At 31.5% G+C, this 23,245-nt stretch overlaps 2 protein-coding genes across 3 annotated transcripts; both read left to right on the forward strand.

Annotated features, from left to right (window-relative positions):
* Positions 1 to 7,117: 7,117 nt before the first annotated feature.
* LOC112756199 (B3 domain-containing protein REM16-like) lies at positions 7,118 to 11,494 on the forward strand. The gene is made up of 4 exons (XM_025804668.3): positions 7,118 to 7,993; positions 8,996 to 9,671; positions 10,334 to 10,527; positions 10,941 to 11,494. Exons 1-4 carry the CDS (start codon positions 7,877 to 7,879, stop codon positions 11,277 to 11,279), a joined length of 1,326 nt encoding a protein of 441 aa, XP_025660453.1. The 5' UTR covers positions 7,118 to 7,876; the 3' UTR covers positions 11,280 to 11,494.
* Positions 11,495 to 16,977: 5,483 nt separating this feature from the next.
* LOC112756200 (cytochrome B5-like protein) lies at positions 16,978 to 20,920 on the forward strand. Of its 2 annotated transcripts, XM_025804669.3 has the most exons (7): positions 16,978 to 17,241; positions 17,678 to 17,786; positions 18,113 to 18,232; positions 18,327 to 18,370; positions 19,238 to 19,315; positions 19,469 to 19,560; positions 20,521 to 20,920. In XM_025804669.3, the coding sequence occupies exons 3-7, from the start codon at positions 18,151 to 18,153 to the stop codon at positions 20,585 to 20,587; spliced, it is 363 nt and encodes a 120-aa protein (XP_025660454.1). In that variant the 5' UTR covers positions 16,978 to 17,241; positions 17,678 to 17,786; positions 18,113 to 18,150; the 3' UTR covers positions 20,588 to 20,920. The 2 variants fall into 2 exon arrangements, with proteins under 2 accessions (XP_025660454.1, XP_025660455.1); XM_025804670.3 differs by lacking the exon at positions 17,678 to 17,786 and having other exon boundaries at positions 17,009 to 17,241.
* Positions 20,921 to 23,245: the final 2,325 nt, after the last annotated feature.

Below are 23,245 nucleotides of genomic sequence, written 5' to 3' on the forward strand. Positions count from 1 at the left end.
GTATCCTAGGGGGCTCATTTTTTTGGATATGTAAATTCTATGTGTATTGTGCATGGTTATGGAAGTGGGTGGGGACAGTTTTTTTTGAACTATCAAGTGAAGAAAACGGACAGTTCGATTTCTTTATTAAAAAGTTTAAGAACACAAATCGGATGGTCCGATTTGTGAGAGGACAAATTGGAGGGTTCGATTTGTATTTTTAATTTTTTTTTATTTTGAAAACAAAAATCGGATGATCTGATTTTAATATTAAAATATTTTTAATTGTCTAAAACACAAATCGGACGGTTCGATTTGTGTGCTGTAAATTTTTTTAATTTTTTAAATACAAATCGGATTCTTGACACCATAACTGCGTAAAGCATCCATACATTTCATAATTACGTTGTACGAGTAAATCCCCATAATGGTTCCTGAGATTCAGTGAATTATTCAATTTGGTCCTTGAGGTTCCAATTTCACTATAGTGGTTCTCTAGACTCAGCTCTGAGCACCAATAATAGTCCTTGGGTCAATTCCGGTGCTGACTCAGTTAACGGAGTGCTGATGTGACACTCCTTTGCCACGCTGGAGGTTCTCAAAACGATGCTGTTTTGGTTTGGTGCCCATTCTTGGGCTAAACGATGCCGTTTAGGTGTGAAAGTTGCATCAAAATAGGCCCGATTAAACATAGGAACTCCTTCGCCTTCTATACTTTCACTCTCGTTCTTCTTTTTTCCTTCTTCAATGGCGAAATATTAGAGGTCAGTTTCTTGGGATTCTTTGTGTCACGTGATGACAGTGACGTTGACGAAGTGCGTTTGATCATCTTCTCCTCACTTGGAAGCTAGGTCACGCTGCATTATCGAGTGAGTGAAGGTAAGCTTCGTTTTTTTTAAAAAAGTGATTATTTTATACAATGACGGTGTTATTAATGTCACTGATGCAAATGACTGTTAGCGTTTTTTTAGTTGCTAGGGTTTCATACATTTTTTGGTGGATTGGGATTTACGTTCTATTTTTTTAATAGAACAGAGATAGGATAAAATTACATAAAGTAAATATGTAATTTAAAAGATACATAAAGTAAAATTCTAATAGTTGAAAACAGAATTGCCATAGATACATGTAATAATCAAGTTTATATTTGATGCTACAAAAGAATAAAAGGTGTTGCACGAGAAATAACATCCCTTCCATAAGCTCCATATTCAATGTACCTAAAAAGATGCTTGACATGGATTGGAATTTGGAATGTTATTATACTGTTATTTAGATGTAGACACTTTAAATGTGTTTTACGTGAGGAACTACTATAAAGAATTTGGATACACTGACATAAAGCACTGTTGGTGGCTCCTTCTTGGTAGAGGCCTGGAGAATGGTTTAAGAAAATTGAGTAGCGACAAGGAACTAACAGAGATGGTCATTTGTGATAACAAGAATAGAGGAGTGGTTGATGTGTACTAGAACATAGTATTTCGATTCCAGAGGTATTAGTAGGCAAGGAGTTAGTGATGTATTTGAATGATGATGATGGTGGTAAAAGTGCTGCATCTCTTGCAATTGGAACTCATGAAAAAGGTGTTGCATCTGGTTCCTAAACACATTCCTAGCCCCAATAAGAAGGAGACTAATGAAAAAGCTAAAGAACCATCATCCAACAGCTCCTTAATTGTGACCCCTGTGAATGTCTAGCTTGTGAAGATTGAGCTCTTTTAGCCAACTGAATCTGAAGTCAACCCAAAACGAAAGTCCTCTTCACCGGCATCATCAATCCCAATCAATCCAATGTGAAGTGCTAGCTCAGGAATAGCAGCAAGGATGGCAAATTACATAAAATTTGTACCAACTCCAAGATTCAAGACTCCAAAAAAGAGCTGAAGACTTTAGATCATTATATATATGTATATATAGGCTTTTATTTTTTTGAAAAACTTCGACAGTGTTTGATTAAAGATGTGCAGTCTTAAGTGTCATTTTTTGGTCTATGACTATGGCTGTGGGTAAATATTATACCACAACCTTTTTTGCATTATGTTTGGTATCTTGTACATATGATTATAATATTATGACTCCTTATAGTGATTTATTATTTCCATTCGTTATACTTATTACTTGAATCAGGTAGGCATCATTCATAATCTGATGCAATTACATGACCAATACTTTGCATATATTTCATTATAACAACTTCAGATTTTTTTATTCATATATTTTATTCATTACATAAACTAACAACAAAAGAACATTATTATAACAACTTCAGATTTTTGCATTCATATATTTCATTCATTAAATACATAAACTAACAACAAAGTGCATTCAAATTTTACATAACATTATAACAAAGAATAATATCATTAAAAGCAAAATCAATACTAACAAATGAAGAATCATTTCTTGATTTCTAACATCATCTTCCACCTTTGCTAATCTTCAGGCATAGTTTAGCTTCAGTTCATCATTTTGATTAACAAGTTCTGATTTTTTGACATCTTCATCTTGCCCAGTGTTTGTCCACATAAACCACCCACACTACCTCTTCTCATTTTTTTGAAACAAAAAAAAATTTAAATATACTGCAGAAACAAAAAAAGGTTTGTTTGGATTCAAATATGTCCCATACCATCACAAAACCGGACGGCAGCCACAGCCACACCATTCTGGCACGGGTGCTGTGTTCCCACGGTTAGTAGTCTTCGCACAGTATCCATTTGAAGGTGACTTTATCAAACTGCCTGCAGCAATGCTCCCACTTCCCATAATAGTTTATTAATGTCAAATAAGTGCAGATGATCAAAGAACTTTGATTAAGAAGAAGAAAAAGAAAAAGAAGAGGAACGCAATCTGAACATTGAGAATGAATTAGGGTTTTATAATGGGAGAAGGACAAAATTGGGTACAATTACAATCTTTTCAGGTCATCAGCCGTTGGAAACCTCCAGCGTGGTAAAGGAGTGCCACAACAGCACTCCGTTAACTGAATCAGTACCGGAATTGACCCAAGGACTATTATGGTGTTTGGAGTTGAGTCTGCAGGACCACTATGGTGAAATTGGAACCTCAAGGATCAAATTGAGTAATCCATTGAATCTCAAGGACTATTATGGGAATTTACTCTACGTTGTACACCATTTTCCTTCCATATCTAAATTAAAAAGTGATCCTAAGGAGTAACAATGTCCGCCATTTAAGAATAGAAAACTTATAAAAATTTTTATCCATTAAAAGCTTCAACTTTTTCTTTAATAGATACTATAACTATGAAGTTGCTTAAGATTTTAAATTTAGAAATAGCAATGTTAAAAAGAAAATTGATATCAAATAATATGATTTAGGAATGTTCCTTTTATCAATTGATCATTTGATCTCATCTCCTTAACAAAAACCCTTTCAAAAGAAAAAAGAATGGTCATGCTATGTATATACTAGTAAGTTATAAGTTATTTATATAAAATATAGGCTCAAAACATATGTTAAAAATATATAGAATACCATAAGTAAAAATATATGGCTGATGTAATGGTTATTTTTTAATGTATATATACATATAAATCAATCATACATAACCATCGACGGACACACATAGAAGAGGCTGAGGGCAAATGTCCCACTTACTAATATATGGGGTATATATAATAGATGCCCCATTACTTTAATTATTTACTTTTACTGTTAAAAATATTTTAAATTTACTCACATATTAAATATTAAAATGTTTTTATCTAGATAAATTTTAATAGTTTATTTTGTCGTTTAACTAACCATTTATTTTTAACAAAAAATACAATGACCTTTTTGGTGCCTTAAAAGTAAAAATACAATAATTCCATCCTACTTACTTATTTATCTAAGAAAAATTGCAGTTTTTTAATTAACGATAAAAAAAATGAAAGCTGAATATATTATCTTTAAATTCAAATGAGATACAAAAAATTTAATTTTGTTAAAAATTAATTATAATATTATACTAAAAAATAGTATATACAATATATTATTTTTGGCCTTATATAAATAATATTAAAATTATTATTTAATATTTACATAATATAAAAACATGAAAAAAATTAATTATAAATTTATTTTTAAGTCATATTGTATTAGTTACTTTCATATATTAACTGACATGTTTTAGATTAATATACATAATTATGCTTAGATTTTATATTTTATATATACATATGTGTATGTATGCGCATGTTTGTTAATTTTTGCCTCCATTACATACCAACAAAATAAGGCAAGTCTACCTTACATTTTATTTTTTGTATATACTTTTTAATATTTTTATTTTACATATTTTGTAAAAAAGATAGCAGGATTAAAGAAAAGGAATTGTTTAATTTGAGTTTTTATTTTTTATTTTTATTTCCAATATTTTTTAGAAAATTGTGAGGAAGAAAGATAAAAAATTTTAAAAAATTAATTTTTGTTATTTTTTCTTATTTTTCATACAAAATATTAAAAAATAAAAATACAAACTAAAAAACTCTAAAACTATATTTTCTATTTCCACTCCATGTTATAACTTTTAATTTTTCCCAATTTTTTTAAAACAGAGATATACTAATAACAAAAAATAAAAAAATTCCACAAAAAAAATCTATTGCTATATATTGGAGATATGAAAAGAAATTAGTATACAATTTTTTTCCTCAAAATACCTCTTACCATATAATGTATCAGAAAATATTGGCTCATTTTTTTTATATAAAAATGATGTGTGTATCAAAATACCTTTTATCATATGATGTGTTACGGAGGTTAGGAGGTAATACATAGTTGTGATGGTGCTATCTTTTTTTAACTGATGGTAAAAGATTTGGACTTTTTTATTTATGTGAGGAGAGAGAAAAACACAAATTAAACAGTCCGATTTGTGAGGAGCAATTAACGATTAACATTTTGCATAATGAAATCGGACTCACCGATTTTATGCATATGAAATTTTTGTTAATTTCGTTAGAACGTTAATCAAATGGTCCAATTTGAGTTGTTTCAAAATTTCAAATGGTAAAAAGGCGATCGAACCATCCAATTTGTTTGGTTATATATACACAAGTTAGCCGAAGTCTTCACTTCTTCTTCTTCGTCTCTAAATATTCATCTTTTCCTTTCCATTGTTTCAAAAAAAAATAATCAAAGTTGAGAGTGTTCAATATGAGTATATTATCATCGATGACTGAGTTATGTTAAAAGTATATTATTATGGACAAATTTTGTTACAAAAATATGGAGTGAAATTTGTATGTAATAATCCATTAGATATTGTTATTCCATTTACATTGTCATTTGAAGAACTAAAAAGTGTGATTTGTGAGAAAATGGATTCTCAAATATCTAAGAGAGTGTATTTTGTGCAGATATCCTATTTTGTGTTTGGCGGGTTCGTTCAATTTCAAACCAAATATGTAACTGATGAAGCGAGCATGCAATAAATATTTTCAGTGTATATTGAAACTCGGTCAGGAGTATCGTTCATCGAGTTGTATATTGAGTTCGAGCAATTTGAAGCGGACCAAGGTATTGAATTGGAAGATTATAACGGTGAAAGCGAGGAGGAGTTTGAAAGTAATTATGAGATCGTTGATGCGGGTGTAGACGAGAATCAAGTTGACAACATTATAGAGACAGATGTGGCAGATGTGGTAAATGCACTAGCAAATTAGTATCCATTTGAGGAGCCTATTTTCATACGTTCGTTGGACTTGGATGCCATGCATGCACCAAAATTTTCTTAATATGTAAATGCAGGTATGTTATTTGTACATTTGTATGATAGCTTAATATTATAGATTGATTAGAGTATATGACCAACATATGTGATATGTGAAATTTAATTTATTAAATAACAATGAATAACTAATTTATTTAGTTAAAAAATAGAATAATTACCTGTTGATGTATATTTAGTAATTGTTTATGTATATTTTTTAATTTAGTAAATAGCATTTGATTACTTATTTATATTTTTATTTGGATAACAACAAATATTGAATTATAATTTATGATTTATACATAGATTTTATAATTTAATAGTAATTTATTTAGCTGAAATGTAGCTAAAATATAAGGTCTGACAAATACAAATAGACCTTATATATATTTCGATACCAATACATGTAAATATCTAAAGGATGTTGTGAAGGCACTAAGGATGCAACAAGAATATAATTATACCGATTTGTCCATTGCATTACCTAAAAAGAGTGAATAACAAATCAATCTTGATTCTTAAGACCAGTAAGTACTTTGTCGTGTGCTTCACTTAGATCTTGCTCCTGATGAGAAACACTTTGGGGCAAATCAATGAGAAACACTTTGGGGCAAATCAAACTGTCTCATCAATCTATTAGATGCAGGCCACTCAACGCATTCAAAAGATATTAATGGCACCATGACACTCCAAATAACTGAATGTTGACGGATATCAACGGGAATCACGTCTATCTCAATGCGATCAACACTATAAACTTCTCAAACAAATTGGACATATTGAAAGTAAAAGAGAATTACACACAAAATAATAGTACAGTTAAACAAAAACAAATACTTATTTATTACAACATACTTGTCCTTCTTACATATCATCCAACTACCTCCTAAAGTAAGCAAGAGAATAAAATCTGTAAGCTCAGCACGCTCCCAGTTACGCCACCTGACATCAGATAATCCCTTAATTAATTTTTATCGTAAGAATTAAAATACAATGTGCTGCACTTTTTAAAAGCAAATAGTAATTAATTTTACCTATTTGCAATCGAAAAGAGTTGAAGATGACTAAAAATTAGCGTAAAAAATAGTAGACGGCTCCAAACACAGATAAACAAAAATATTAGTGAATATTTATAATAACAATTAGCTCAATAATTATTCAAAAAATTTCTAAATTTATTTTATTATACTAACTGATATTTCTAACAATAAATAATAATATTATACGTATATATCTAATATAATATTTTTACTTAAATCTATTACTATTATTTTTATTAAATTAAAATATTTAATAATAAAAATTTACATAATTTAAATAACAAAAAATAATTAATAATATAAAATTTCGGTTTATTAATTTATTTTATTTTTAGTCTTCTAGCTATTGTTTTTAAATTTGTAGGTGGTGTTGTTCTTTGCTCATCCAACAATGAAAAAAATGAAGAGAGAAGTGGAGTTGAGGGAATGGGTTTCGGATAGTGAGAAGGGTGAGAGTGCCAACACTGGGAGCACTGCATGCAAGCCACGTATTTTGGGTACGCAAATCGGACGATTCAATTTATGTACCATCTGATTAGTATAATCCAACCGTTCGATTACTTTTTCTTTCATCAGACCATCCAATTTATTCAACACTTCCATCACAGCAGTGTCAATCACCCTACACCCCAATAACTTTGCTATACACCAGCTGCTACCCCATATCAAAATTAAAAGGTTCCACAATATTTTATTAATTCTAAAAAATAAATCTATAATTTTTTTAAGTGTAATATTCTTACCATCTTAACTAATCTCAAGTTTTTTATTATTATTATTTTATAAAAAAAGTGAATATTTATAATTTCGGTAGCATTTCGAAATGGGAACCCTTTTTCTACTGTCTAGTACACATTACACAATATACACACGCACACCGCTTTGATCGATCGAATCGAATTGAATTAGATTCCTTATCATCATTTAATTTAACGTCTTGTGTTTATGTTGGTGGGTTTTACACTAACACTATTCTGCTAGGGTGTCACGTGTTTCTACCTTTTTGGTTTTTGGGGTTTGAGCCCCTCTAAGCTCTGCTTCTCAGCTCTGTCAACTGTGAACAATTCCCGTTAACCCCTCTTCATTTCTTCCATCAAAACTCAAACTTTTCTCTTCTTTGAGCTGAAGAATCCAGATCATGGAAGGATCAGAGATTTCCCATCACAACAGATCCTGGGTTGAAGACATTTATTGGAACCATTTTCAGTTCCTCCATTTCGCAAAGTTTATGCCCAGCTCTTATAATCAGCACCTTGTAAGCATCTTCTTCCTCACTCTTGTAAATCAACGAAAATTACATACCCTTTTAACTCTGTGTAAGGAAATGAGTGATTTTTAATTTTGGGGTGTGGGGGAAATTGAATTTGGGGATTTTAGTTCATGCACGGTGTCTGCATACCCTTTTTGCTCCATTGATTAATTTTTTTCCTTTCAATTTGTTTCAACTATGTTATTTGCAATGTAGGGCTTGTGATTCGGTTCTGCAGAAAGAATTTTTGTTTAATTCAAGGTTGTTTTAGGTTCTGCAAAAAGTGATTCTACAACTAGAAAATTGTTATATAATTGAAAAAGTTTGAAAATGGATTTTTTTTTAATTTAACCAAATATAAGAAAGAAAAATTGATTATTTTTTAAGTATTTATTTATTTGTTTTGGTTTTTTGGCTAAATAAGCTGAAACAAACACACCCTTACTTCTCTGAAATTCCAAAGTTGCTAAAACACCTTGTTTTGCTTTGAAAGAGTTCTGTGTTTTTGAGCTTGCATTGTAGTAGAGGAAAAACATGCATCATCATTGTAGGTTCCGCCCTTACTATGATCCTCACTGTGAACGGTGACAATGTTTGGATCTTTTTAATTGAAGGAGGAACCAAAGCAAAAGAAAGTAATAAAATGGAGAAGTAGAAAATAATATGTGGGTTGTTCATGCATAATTATTTTGGTGGTTGTTATTCAATCACTAGCTATACTTGAGATATGTAGTGGTAAATGTTTAGGGTTTGAGTTACATTGTGTTTGGAGTTATGTTGCCTACACCAAGATCTCTCTCCCATGCATTGAATGGAGTGATAAGATTTGGCCCTCCAATACCTGTTAACCTGAATCAAGCTTTTGTTGCTTTCCGATTCATTCATGTTCAGGGGATTTTCGCAAATTTGGCATATATCCAAGCACAAGTGTTGTACCAATGTTAATAAGCAACATATTTTTTTCTTGTCTTCTTTTTCTCATAGCTGGAATTTAAATTTTGACTATAGGCACTTCCCAAAGCATTTTATGGTAATTTGAAGAAGAAGCTGCCAGAAAATGTGAGCCTTCGAGGTCCTGGTGGTGCCCTGTGGAATATAGGGTTGACAACAAGAGAAGATACCTTGTACTTCACACACGGTTGGAAACAGTTTGTGAAAGATCACTCCTTGATAGAGAATGATTTCCTGGTATTTAAGTTCAATGGTGAATCAACATTCGATGTTCTAATATTCGATGGGAAGAACTTCTGCGAGAAGGCTGCTGCTTATTTCGTTCGAAATGTCGGAAACGGGAATCCAGAAAATGGGATTGGACGCTTGACAATGAGAAAAGACACTGAGAACTCTAATGCTGGTGTAGCATGTGCATCGCCTCAGAAATCTGTGCATGTTAACAGTTTCCCAGTGCCAGACGCTGTGCCTGTACGCACCGAACCTCCTAGTGAGAGAAATTTTAATGGCGATGTTGAATTCTCCACCCCTAAAGAAGTTGTTAATGTAGATGGTGATGCCGGTGTTGAAGTTGATGCTAACGGAGTGACGATGTCAGAAGGTCGCACCCGCACTACTGGTAAAAGGATTAGGAAGCCGACTCAAGCTTTTAACCATTTCCAAACTAAGCGGAGACCAGTAAGGGTGACAAAAACATCTAATGCACATAAGGAAGTAGCAAACGTGGTAATCGGTAAAGTTCTACTCTTCAAATAAGAACAGAATACCTTGTGTTTCATTTTATGGATATTATATCTTCAGAAAGCAAAATGTCACAAAGTTTCAAATGGTTAGCAATTCCAACTTCAAGTAGTTGAGCACTGCACTTTTGACGTAAGCATTTGTTTGAAACACAAACTAGTTTTTCGAAAATATTAGACTTTGGTTGGCTTCTAAATGAAGCAAATCTCCCTTCAAATATGGTATATTGTATTATGTATATTAGATAATTTGCTTAAATCTTAGAAAAATGTTGTATATTATATGATGTAGTTACATTATGGATTGTGATTTCAGATTTTTTTTATGTTATATCCTTCTGTAACATACACCCGTATCCTAATTTTTGCAAAATTTTCATATCCTTTTCCCATATCCATACCTAGTACTGGTTAAGTAGCCTCAAGTGTATGTTGTAGACTTGTAGTCTGAAACTTAACTAGAGTTTTATATCAAAACTATACGACATCAGTCTAAGGATTACCCTATTAAGTGGCGTTGGCGAAACTTAAACCATCCGAATAGTAACAGCTGCTCTTTCTTGAGAATTAGGTTCTTTGCAAATGTTTATTTCAATTTGAATTAATATTTTAGCTGTTTAATGATATGATACTTTACTGTTGCTCATATTAACAGATGCAGATGCAGATCCTGAACCTGCTTCCGCGGGTAAAAGTGAGGGTGGGAATTATGAATTATATGTCTCACAGAGGAGGCCTGTCACTGAAGAAGAGATGAATAGTACCCTTCAGATGGCTAAGGCAGCATGTACCGATGACAGCCTCTGTGTTGTCATGCGACCAACGCATGTTTATAAGAGATTCTTCGTGGTAATAATTTGCCTCCTCAGCTTTCCTTGTTAGGATTTGTTTTTGGTTTAGGTTCTAATGTGCCATGAGTTTTTGCTTTCAATTTTATCCCAATACTAAACCGGTTATTTAAACTTTGGTCTTGATATACACTATCCTGAGTAGCCTTCTTTTCTTGTGAAACTTGGGCCTCTTTTTTTCTGTTTTCACTTTTTATATTTTAATGTTTTTGGTTTCCAAGATTTTGTGAAGGAAAATATGAAACAAAAGATATGATTTATCATTTTCATTGAATTCAGCTTTTTTTTTCTCCAACAATTTCTAAAGAACAAAGGGGAAAAAATGAAATGAAAACAGATCCCATTTAGACCTGGGTGCGATTGATTTTTACTCTATCTATTGCTACTAATTGTTTTATCTTTTGTTGTTACCAGTCGCTCCCGAATAAGTGGATACTGCAACATATCCCTCCACGAACTCAAGACATTATATTGCGTGTGGTTCATAGCGAATGGCTTGCAAAATACAGCTACCATAACCCTAGAAACACCGGAGGACTGAGCGGAGGGTGGAAACGCTTTACCCTGGATAACAACCTGGAAGAGTACGACGTGTGTGTTTTCAAACCCGGAGGCCTGATGAACAACACATTGATCTTGGATGTCAACATTTTCAGAGTTGTTGAGGAGATTAAGCCTTTGACACAAGTGAGAGCTGCAGGATCAGCCAAAAAGAGTGGTAAGAAAAAGGCCTTAAAGGCCATCCAAATATAATAGAACCTCTCTTGTTATCCCATCTTTGTGGATATTTCATGTTGTCTTGAATTAGTGTAATTTGTTGTTGGAAGTGTAATGTACCTTAAAACAGGTCGGAACTTAGTAGTCTTATGGGAGAGACTTAGTTCCTCATGATGTGTGTATTGTATGCTATTCTCGGATTGTGTTAACTTCTATGTGTCTTCTAATGATAATTTAGTGTTAATCCTCTCTATTGCAGCACCCTTTGTAGGCCTTTTTAGTCTTTAGGCTCAATTAATTACATAGCAAATCTTCCTATCCCTTTCTTAAGTTACATGTTATATTTTTCACTTCTAGATGATTCAAAAATCAAAGTATTTGTCTATTTGTAATATTTAGGTAGTATTTTTTCCCCCCTTTCAATGATACCCTTAATGATCTTAAATGTGGGACATATTGATACAATAGAAGAGTAATGAATCTAGTTTTTCTGTAGGGTTAATTTTGTCTAACAGAATTTTTAGGATTTTGGCAGATAAATTTAACTTAGGAATCTATTGTAGATAATGGGAATTGTGAAGGGTTTAGTGTATACTCTCTTTTTTTTTTTAAAGACCCTTATTCATATATGTATCAATTAAAAACATTTTAACATCTCTAAGACTTTGACACAAGATCTTATATTAAAACAATAAATTATTTACTATTTTAACTAATAATAGATTTACTATTATTATTTACAACAACAACAACAAAGCTTGTCCCACTAGATGGAGTTGATTACATGAATCTAACGACGTCATTGAACTCTGTCATATATCATGTTTACAGAAAGACTGTTTACATGTAGATCTCGTTAGACTACCTCATAGATGGTATTTAGGTCTTTTTCTGCCTTTTACCTTTTGTCTATCTTCCGTTTTATCTACTCTCCTGACTAGGTGTTCTGTTGGTCTTCTTTTTACATGTCCAAATCACCTGAGATGCGATTCTACTATTTTTTTCACAATGAGTGCTATTCCAACTCTTTCCCTTATATCTTCATTCCTTATCCAATTACGTATGACCACTCATCCATCTTAACATCTTCATTTCTGCCAGATATACCCAAGATACTTAAAACTTTTAACTTTTCGTAGGATGTTTTCTCCAATCTTCAACTCTATATTAGGGTTTTGCTTTTTCAGACCGAACTTATATTTTATATATTCCGTCTTGCTACGGCTTATATGCAGACCATACACTTCTAGAGTTTCTCTTCATAAGTCCAACTTCTAATTTAGGTCTTCCCTTGCCTCTCCTATAAGGACGATATATCATTGGCAAAAAGTATGTACCATGGCACAAGCTCTTGGATGTGTTCTGTGAGTACTTCCAAAACTAATGTGAAAATGTATAGACTTAAGGATGATCCTTGGTGTAATCTTATACCAATAGAAAATTTCTCTGTCACACCACCTTGAGTCTTCACACTAGTTATGGCCCTATCATACATGTTTTTAATTGCATGAATATATGCGATTCTTACTCTCTTCTTTTCTAAAACTTTTCATAAGACCTTCTTTGCCACCCTATTGTATGTTTTTTTCAAATTAATAAACACCATATGTAGATCCCTTTTATTACTACAATACCTCTCTATCATTCTTCTTAACAGGTATATCGCTTCGGTGGTGGATCTGTCTGACGTAAATCCAAATTGGTTCTCTATTACTTGTGTCTCTTTTCTCAACTTCCGTTCTATTACCCTCTCCTATAACTTTATGGTATGACTCATGAGGTTGATTCCTCTATAGTTTTCGCAACTTTGTATATCCCCCTTATTCTTGTAGATATGTACCAACGTGCTCTTTCTTCACTCATCAGGCATCTTTTTTTACCTTAAAATCTCATTAAAAAGCTTGATTAATCAATTGATGCTTTTTCCTTCAAAACCATTCCAAATCTCAATCGGGATATTATCAGGTCCTGTTGCCTTGCTATTTTTCATCTGCTTTAAACCCTCTTTTACCTCGAAGTCTCGAATCTTTCGATAGTAGTCAAAGTTTTGATCTTCTTCTCTTGTGCATAATCGACCAAGGCTCGAAAGAGTCTTATGTCCTTCATTAAATAACACGTAGAAGTAGTTCTTCCACCTTTTGTTAATCTTCTCCTCCTGAGCCAGCACCTTTCCATTCTTATCCTTTATGCACTTAACTTGATCCAAATCTCTCGTTCTTCATTCACGACTCTTTGCGATTCTATATATACATTTTTCTCCTTCTTTCGTGCCCAAAGACTAGTAGAGACCCTCATATGCTCTTATTCTTACTTTACTTACAGCCATTTTTGTCGTTTTCTTAGCCGTCTTATATTTTTCCCAATTATCTGCATTGCGGCGTAAAGGTCATTCTTTAAAGCACTCCCTTTTTATCTTTATTTTTTCTTGTACACTCGCATTTCACTACCAAGACTCCTTGTCTTTTGGTCATATCCCTTTAGAAAGCTTCTTTGTTCCTCACATTTCATCCGCCACCACCTTGTCCTTGAGTTCCTCACCTTTTATCAACTTTTGCTCAACGCGAAAATCAATGGCGAGCATCCTATGTTGTGTTGTTAAATTCTCTCCCGGGATAATTTTACAATTAATACAAGATTTTTGGTTGACTCTCCTCAACAAGAAGAAGTCGATTTGAGAGCTTGTCATGCCACTCTTATAGGTTATAAGATGTTCGTCTCTCTTTTTAAAACACCTATTTGCGATGAGAAAGTCAAAGGTTGAGGAAAAGTTCAAAATAGTTTTACCCTTGGCATTGATCACTCCTTATCCACAATAATACCAACCTCATTCATATTCTTCACGTTTCCTGTATACCAAAGTTTGAATCCAAAAGTATCCAATTCTCTAGCATTCGCATCAACCCATTTTGTTTCTTGTAGACACACAATGTTAATCTTCCTTCTTGTCATAGTGTCCACCACCTCCATGGATTTTCCTGTTAGAGTGCTTATGTTCCATATCTCAAATCTCAACTTTCTGTTGCTCTGACATTTGCCTTTTATTTTGTGAACTAGCTTATTTACCCTCATCCGTTCACGAAAATACGGGAACCATTGCTCATTTAACACTACATCCGAACACTGATGCAACGGCTCTTATTCATTTGACACTATACTCGAGCCATACAGTGCGTTGCTTCCGAGTAACGACCTAGCTTTGGCGCAATAACATCTTTAATTCATGTCATGAAGATTCGACTAAATTTTTATGTTGATTGTCGAAGACCTAACACAACTCTTCTCTTTTATCCAGACTTAAGACTGGCTATATACCGTAAGTGTAACATAGGCGGAGTTTTATTATTATTTAATTAATAAAAATATAAACTAATAAACATGTTAGTGCATATTAATGTAATGGTATATGTAATGTTGCTAAGCACGTTATGAATGTAGGGATAGAAAAAGGGGTGGTTAGATGATCCATGTGTATAAAGCTTAAAACACTAAGAGTAAGATATATAAATCATTCATTCATATATATATTAGTTTAAATTTTTTAGATAAGTGGTTTGATGAAAATCATGCAAAGGGTTAAATAATTTACCCTTTCTTAAAGTAATTTGCCTCTTATATACCAACTTATTTCGTTGTACATGTCTTTCTAAAGGAAACACTAAAAATATCCTTCTCTTCTATTTTCAAATTGCCATCTAACCCTCCTCTATCCACTTCCACGGTTCTACTCCACACCACCATCCTTTTTTTCTGTAGATGCTCAATCTTTATATTTTGATTACTAAATGAGCTCTTTTGTCTTAAATTATTTTGTAGGGATAAGTTTTAAGTTTTATATAAATTGATGATTTTTTTATTTATTGTTCTTCATTTTAAAAATTAGAATTTTTAGAAGCACTAACTGGTTGTTAATTGGTTCCATAATTGTTTGGTAGTGTGTCTAAAATTCGTTCTAATTGAGAAAAACCAAAGATGGTTAAATTGAACAAAATTATAGACGAAGGGGAATTGATTCTAACCCCTAAATGGTTTTCAAACGTTCACTAAATTAAAAATTCAATAGTTGGCCATTGAGGAGTGTTTATTTTATTTTATCTTATCTTTTTATTTTTAGTTATGATTTTAATATGTCTATTTTTTTTCCCCTCCCTTTTTTTTTTTTAATCTCGGACCCTCTAATTATTATGATGTACAAATATTGCCCTTTTTCTGTTCATGAAATTTGAAATATATGTTATCTTTGTCATTCTAACAGATTCATATCTTTGGCCAGAGTAAATTCAAGTTTTCAATTTGTTAATCGGGTTAAGCCCACATGAGGCCCATAGGACTTGGTAATGTATATGCAGGGCTCATGAATAAACTCTCTATTTCTCATTGGGTTTTCTCATATGTGAAATTGAACATATACCATGGAAGATGGAACTTATTAGTTACTAACTTGCCAAGATCCTGGTTAGAATTATTGAAATTAATATTATTCAGTGTTATTGCATTGAAAACATTATTCAGTTGGTAAATTTTTGTTGTTCATACACACTCACTCACTCACACCCACTAAAGATTTTATAACAATCCAGCTACAGCTGGGATTTAAACTTGGGATGTAGCAATTATGAGGCAAATATATGGGTCATTGGTGCAATGCTTCTGCCACATTATTCAGTTGGTATTTCAAAATATGTGTATGAAATGTTTTTTCTTGGGTTATTATATGTGTATGGGCTTTTTGCTAGGTCCGCTAGCCATAAATCCTCAGCCTCAACCATCTATCTCTTTGGAGTCAAGATAATTGTTAGTAATCAATTTGGTTGATTTAATTGTTAATTTACTAATTTATTTAAATAAATATTAAAAGTTCGAATTTTGTTTTATTTGTAGAGTAATTCATTAGCCAATAACAAATTAATCAGATATGTAACAAATTAGAATGAAAAAACACGAGAAAACAAAACATAATTGTTAGTTTCATAGTAGTTTATTTTCAGCTAGTAAAAGAGTAATTGTAATATTTGTATGAGCTTTTCTTTTGTCTAAAGAAATAAATTATTAATAAATAGTATACGCTTAAATATCACCAAAAAGTTAAATACACGATATAATAGTCGAATATAGATTTATATAATTATACCAAATACTGTCAGCAAAAAAATAAAAAATAAAAAATAAAAAATTTAACATTACACTTTGTTATCGCTTATCTCAAGGTATAATATTTCTAGATCAACTTGTATATAATTGCAATTGTCATCCAAAATTTTATTATTCAATAAACTAAAAAAAAAATTGTCTTACACAATTCTATTGTAAAATCATCAACTTAATAATTTTTAAATTAATTTTCAAATACTTAATTACTACACCGTAAATACTAATTTTAATATAATTGATTGCCAATACAAAGTCTTTGAATTTAATGGTTCTTAAATTATAAGTTATTTTTACTCATAGTTTGAGTTAATAAACGTTAAATTGAAAACAAAAACTTTATTAAAGTGAAAATTCAAGTGCAATTGACTTTACGTGAAGTTGATAGTTGGGAGTCGTTAGATGAAAATTTAGTCAAATTAATCAAATCATCTAAGGACTCTTAGCTATTAACTTCACAAGTCGACTGCACCTGAATTTTCACCTTAAAAAATATTTTTGTGAAAATTATTTAAAAAAAAAAGACTAAACCTCATAATATAGAAAGTTAGAAACATAACTAATGTACTTATTAGTAATGGATTCTATTATTCTAAATTAACCTCTTAAATTTTAGATAATTAATTTTAATTATAATATCAATTTTTTCTTCTACCATTACCACCCACTCCCCTACTCCACTGGCACTACCCCTAGTCTCTCAGTCTTGTCTCCACCGTCGCTGTTGCTATGTAATCTCTCTCCACCGAGGCTGCAATCTGTGACCTCATTGCCGATCTCCGCTCCTCTCCGCGGCTGTTGTGCTCTCTGCTCACTCAGTCTCGGTCGCTTCCTCTCTACTCTCTCGCCGCCGGTCAGATCTCTTCACCCTTCTCCCTCTTCTAGTTTTGTGTGCCTCTCTCAATAGCTTGAGTTCTGATTAATTGATTACTGAATATTGATGACTTGATCTGTTAAGAATATGTATTAGTTCAATTTTTAAATTTCTAATTTATTAGATTAGTTCTGGTTTTGAGATGAAAATGACGTCTGTGATTAAGCTTGGTTAAATTCAACAGGAGCTCCTTAATAGCCTTAATTTGCTTGTGTATGATTAAACCTTGTTACATTGTGAAAGAATAAAGTAATTAACATTCTGGAGCTTTAATTTGCTTGTCATTTGAATTTAATTAAAGACAAATGGAAGGAGATAGGCCTTAGTTTGCTTCTGTTTTGCTTGCCAGTTAGGTTTACTAATCCATCTTCATTAAACACAATGTAATAAGTGCCTTGCATGTAATTGTTTGCAGTTCTGGATTTATATTTTGTTCCTTTTTGACTCTTGGACGCACAACATTTCAAATGCCTAACAACTTGTGATACGTGCGCTGTGTAAAAGCATTTGCTACATCTTTACAGGTTATTTTCTTTGAAATTACTTGCTTTCCTTTGATCAGCTGTTTTACTAAATTTGGACCTTAATCAGAATTCAGAATTGTCAATAAAAAGGATGAGTTCAGCTAGGATTCGGCTAATATCAGCCAATTTTTTGAAATGATCCTTTTATCCTAATTTCTAAATCTTAAATCTTAAACCCTATCTTAATTCTAATCCTAAACTCTAAACCCTCCAAAAAATGAGGGTTTAAAAAATAATTTATAAATTAAAAAAAGTTACCTAATATTGGCTAATTAAAAGTTGATTCCCTTTTCTTATTCTGTGTTTTGCTATTTTGGTTGTTCCAGATTGCAATTAGGCACCAAATTTCTATTAATTTCACAAAATGGAGTTGCTGGTTCCACTTGCATTGCTTGTCAGCGTCTTCCTCGCTTTTCTTCTTTTGTCCCCGCGACATCCCAAATCTGGTTACTCTCTTTTCACCTTTATATATATATGAAATTTGGTTAATATGCTTTATTATGGTATGCGAGTATCTGATTTCTTTTGCATACTTACCAGGGAGTAAAGGAAAATCAGCTCAGCCTAGCTTAAACAATCATAAGGTACATATTTGTAGCTAAGTGAATTAGTGAAGTGCTTTATTTCTGTGGATTCTGTTATTACATAGAAGTAGAACCCTTAAGTAGTTTAATGTTGTTAGTGACTTTGTGGTCACTGTCATTTTGTTATTAATTTTCTTTCCTATGAAGAACATAAGCCTCTGGGTTTATTAACTAAGAACGTTATGGATCCAGGTGAAACCAATTGAATGTGCTAAATGTCTTGGCTTCGTTGCAATTATTAATAAGCTAAGCTTGTTTAAGATTTTCTGTCATTTGAAGGGTTTTGCAGAAGAGGCATAATGTAATAGCTAAATCCCACTTTATCTCCGTACGATTGTATGAATAAAAATTGGTGTTTAACCATTTCTTTCTTTAGTTTAATTCTTTATTTTGTATTTATTTTTTTTAGCAACTTTGAAATTGAGGAAAATTATGAATTGTGGAACTTGAACTTTTGGGTGAGGTTCTTCTTAACCAGGATTATGGAGTGGAACTGTAATTTTTGATCCTATGCTTCACCTACTGAAATATAGTTCCCACTTTGATCTCCAAAGGAGAACTATCATTTTTGTATGTCATAGTGTGAGCAGAATTTAGTATGATAAGATGAAAATAGTTTTTCCATAAGCTTAATTACACTGGCAACAGTGAAATAGTTTGAATGAGCATGAATGTTGAAGCACATGTTGCAAACTGAAAGGGTTAAAATTACTTTAAAACAACAATAAGTTGATTTACTTTTCCCCAAAGGTAAATTTTACAGGGGAAGTGAGTGTGTTTCAATCACAATTTTGTGAGTTCTTTAAAAATGCTTTATTTTGTTTTTATCTACTTTTTAGAGCATTTTGTATACTCTGTTGTGTCCAGGCATCAAAGTCGTACACTAAATCTGAAGTCTCAACGCATAACAAGAGAACAGATTGTTGGATAATTATCAAGAACAAGGTATGTTATTTTTTTGTTGCTTTATACTTTCATTTATGAATGCATTACTCCTCGGTTTTTTCTTTCCCACATCTAGTCTTTTATTACCATTCTGTCCCATTTAAAGGATACATTGTTTCCTAATAGTATGAATTTGGGGTTTCAATACTCTAGGTATATGATGTTACCTCTTATGTAGAGGAACATCCAGGTGGTGATGCCATTCTAGCACATGCTGGAGATAATTCAACTGAAGGGTTTTTTGGGTATGTGCTTATTCTATTACATACATTTACATTGTTATATATTTATATATATTTGGTTTCTTACTGAAAGTTTTTTCTAAATTTTCCCTATAATATTTTTCTTGTTTCCTTCTTTGTATATACTAGTTAGACCTTTTCTTATTATACTTATAGGTTTGTTGTTTAGAGAAACGTGAAGAGCATAAAATATCTAACCCAAAAATGCTTTTAATATTTATGAAGAGTTAGATTCTTATTATGCATATGTAAAGATCGTGTCCACTTAAAATTGTGGATTCATCATGCCATCTTATTATTTAAGAATACTATATTGATATATTTATTGAAGCTGATGGAGTTTTCTGACAAAGTAGCCATAGGTCTTATGCTGGTTTTTCACATGATAACAACAATAATAATGTTAGTCAATAGTTGCATACATGATGACTACAACAATAATTGTGGATAAAAAACATGAGCCGAGCATCTTTTTAGCTTCATGATACACCCTCAGATAGTCTATCAGATTCCAGTTTAGCTCCCTTCCTCTTCATCCCAGATATGTACATCCAAATTTTATCTTTGACATGCCTTATACCTATCAATATGGTTATAACCTTATACCTATCAATATGGTTATAACCTATAATTAAATAAGCTTAGAAAATTTTATAGGCCACCATTATTTGTATTTTCTAGCAAAGAATTTTGGTTTTGGCCATAGGACGTGAATGTATATTGTTATGGCACATACATAGTACTATTAGTTATAGTTCTACATCCAAGTTCTGACTTCTGACATACATAAATCATATGGTAGCTTTAAAAGTAGGCCGTAATGGGTGAATACTTTTTCGTCATGCTTATCTCCTGCTTTATTCTTTCTCTTTTTGTATTTGGTCAAAATACTTGTTTTGGCAGTGAAGGCAATAAACATTTATTCTTTCTAAAATATCTTCTCTCATCACCCTTCAATGACAGGCCACAGCATGCAACTCGAGTGTTTGACATGATTGATGACTTTTACATTGGAGATTTGGAGCAATAGGAGCTATGTTATTGATTTATGGTTTGTGATATTCAAGAGAAATGTCGTTTGAGATTTTTCAATTTTTTATTGCTTGTTACCCCCAATGAGCATAGTGTAGCTGAGATAGTGATCACATAGTGGCTAGGGGGAGAGGGAAACCTAAGAAGATTTTGAATGAGTTGATAAGAAGAAATTTGGGCTGAGTTCAAATGTAATTCATGACAGGGCTTAATGGCGTTGTTTTGTCCATGTAGTTGACCTCAACTAGCAGGACAAGGTTTTGTTGTTTTTGTTGTTATCCCCTTACATTTTGCACTTTTTTGCCAATCAATTGTCTTTGTTAGTCATTAATTGAAGCATTTGAACTGTGAAGTAATCTTAGGCTTTGATATCAATTGTGCATTAATGGAGAAATTGATTGAGAAACAATGAATAAGCATGAACCCATAGGTAAGATACTAAGATGGATCTTGTCATCTTGGAGGATGTGTATAGATTGCAAAGCCATCAACAAAATCATTGTAAATTGGAATTAAGATGATTTAGTGTGTTAAAAATGTAAAATGTCATTTTTACCCTTCATTTAAAAACAACATGTAGAGATGTATAGATGAATGATGGATCTATTATGTCTATAGATACATATACCTAAGTTAGATGGAGGATTAATAAACAATTATAATTATAATAGTATAGTTTTCACTTTCACGCAACAAATAACTTACATACCTTAAATATTATTTATATTTTAAAATACCAATCTTGACTGGTTTGTTTTCTTAGTTTGTACATATTTTTCAAAGTTTGATTTTCTTATGTTTTCTTGAAGAAAACTACTTTAGTTACAAGTTATAGATGAAGGGATTCACTTAATTAAATAAGTTCTGGACATTGTTCTATTGGATAACTTTTCCACTAATCTAATTGTTGAATCTTATTATGGTTTTATAAGGAAATTTAATATCATATTAAGGGTTGATTAAGGGTTCATCTCTTACAGTAATATTTATTAAGTGCATTGTTTTCCTTTTTGTCTTCTTTCAAGCTTCACACATGATCCACATTATTAAACAATGCCAAAGAGCAAAAAAGAATGCTATGAAAGTTTATGCAGCTACAAATGGATGTGTATGTTATCTCATATTGGTCAATTACTCTCTTGAATTCTTCTGTTTGTTTGCTTTTCTTTTTCTTTAAATTCTTTTTATTTAAAAAATGTTTTCACAAAACTTTGGGCCACCATAATTTTGATCAAAATGCAAAAGCTTCATGAACACTTTATCAGTACATCTTATATTATACGTTTGTCCTTTTCTATGTTTCTCACAACAGTAATTAACAATGTTAGTTTGATGTCTTCACAATATATTACATAGTTATTCAATAGCATCTATTTTTTTAGATAAATATTTCTATAATAGATGTAGAAAATAGTTAATTTTATTGAAGTACACATGTACAAAATTTCCGTAAACATAGTGCGTCAAGACTAAATTTAAAAAAGTATATAAATGTTTTTTATTTTATTTCCAATATAAAAATTGAAAACCAAAATTGATTTGGTTTTGTTTGGTATGTAATATATTATATTATGTGGATAGATTTTTCCCTTTTTCAATGGCCATGCCAAAGGGATAAGGGGAAATTTTATTCCATTCTGATTTCTTTTTTTTTAATTATTTTGTAATATGATATGTTGATTGATTTGGGGGTATAAGTAGTTGGTGTTTAGTGGGTGTTTATGCTAAGTAATTTTGTTAGCAATGTGTGTTTATGTTATAGGAAGAGTTTTAAGTGTATCAGAAATATCGATGTTCTGGTTATTTTAATCATTGATTTGAATTATAAAAAATATATATAATGTATATTAATTGAAATTAAAGTTAAAATAACTAGAACATCGTTGTTTCCGATACAATTAAAATGTTTCCTATACTATATTTAATAATAGAAAAATATATGTTGGCTCAATATAATAAAGAATTAACTACAAACAATACATCTTGTTTACATTAACAATTATTATGTGCTACTCTTTCATTCTAGGAATTCTTCAATGGGCCAAAGCGATTGCTAAATTGAAACAATAATTCTCTTGGCCTTTTCCTTTTCTTCTATACCTTAGTGGATCCAGATTCATGATTTTGCTAGGCTATAGATTCTTATACTGTGTGAAAGCAATTATTAATTTCTACAAAAAGAATACATATATATAATGTGTATGGAACATAAAAAGATGTTAAAAACAAACGCCATGGGGTTGGCTTTATTTTCCTTTGAGCGAAAAGGAACAAACGGTTTTATTCTTTTTCTGTGTTGGTATTTTGGTGTTTTATTTACTCATGGCATGACAATTGACAACACAATAAGTAAAGGAGAATAATAATTCCTCAAAATAATTAAATGTTGTAACAAATTAAAGGTCATTCCATTACTATAGACGAAATATGAATCATTATAAGCCTTGAAGACCCAATCAATATATGGATAAAATTTCTTTAAGTTGTTATTTGTCTGTAGTTGATCAATCAATTACTATAAAGTGAGATTTAAATTTTAATACTTATTTAAATAAAATAAAAAATGATTATTCGAGTAATCTAAGTTGGTTTATTAATTACGTAATTTGACCTTAAAATTTGTTTTGCTAACATATATATACTGGTAGTATATAAA

Source organism: Arachis hypogaea, chromosome 6 (genome assembly GCF_003086295.3).
Source record: "Arachis hypogaea cultivar Tifrunner chromosome 6, arahy.Tifrunner.gnm2.J5K5, whole genome shotgun sequence".
Classification (NCBI taxonomy): Eukaryota; Viridiplantae; Streptophyta; class Magnoliopsida; order Fabales; family Fabaceae; genus Arachis; species Arachis hypogaea.

What these genes read in the sequence shown, in the direction of transcription:
- LOC112756199 (XM_025804668.3), top strand. Translation starts at nt 7,877, where the DNA reads ATGGAAGGATCAGAGATTTCCCATCACAACAGATCCTGGGTTGAAGAC. An exon ending in GCTCTTATAATCAGCACCTT is followed by an intron (nt 7,994 to 8,995) that starts GTAAGCATCTTC and finishes TTTTGACTATAG; the next exon opens with GCACTTCCCAAAGCATTTTA. An exon ending in AGTAGCAAACGTGGTAATCG is followed by an intron (nt 9,672 to 10,333) that starts GTAAAGTTCTAC and finishes TCATATTAACAG; the next exon opens with ATGCAGATGCAGATCCTGAA.
- LOC112756200 (XM_025804669.3), top strand. Translation starts at nt 18,151, where the DNA reads ATGGAGTTGCTGGTTCCACTTGCATTGCTTGTCAGCGTCTTCCTCGCT. An exon ending in CCCGCGACATCCCAAATCTG is followed by an intron (nt 18,233 to 18,326) that starts GTTACTCTCTTT and finishes CATACTTACCAG; the next exon opens with GGAGTAAAGGAAAATCAGCT. An exon ending in TCAACTGAAGGGTTTTTTGG is followed by an intron (nt 19,561 to 20,520) that starts GTATGTGCTTAT and finishes CTTCAATGACAG; the next exon opens with GCCACAGCATGCAACTCGAG.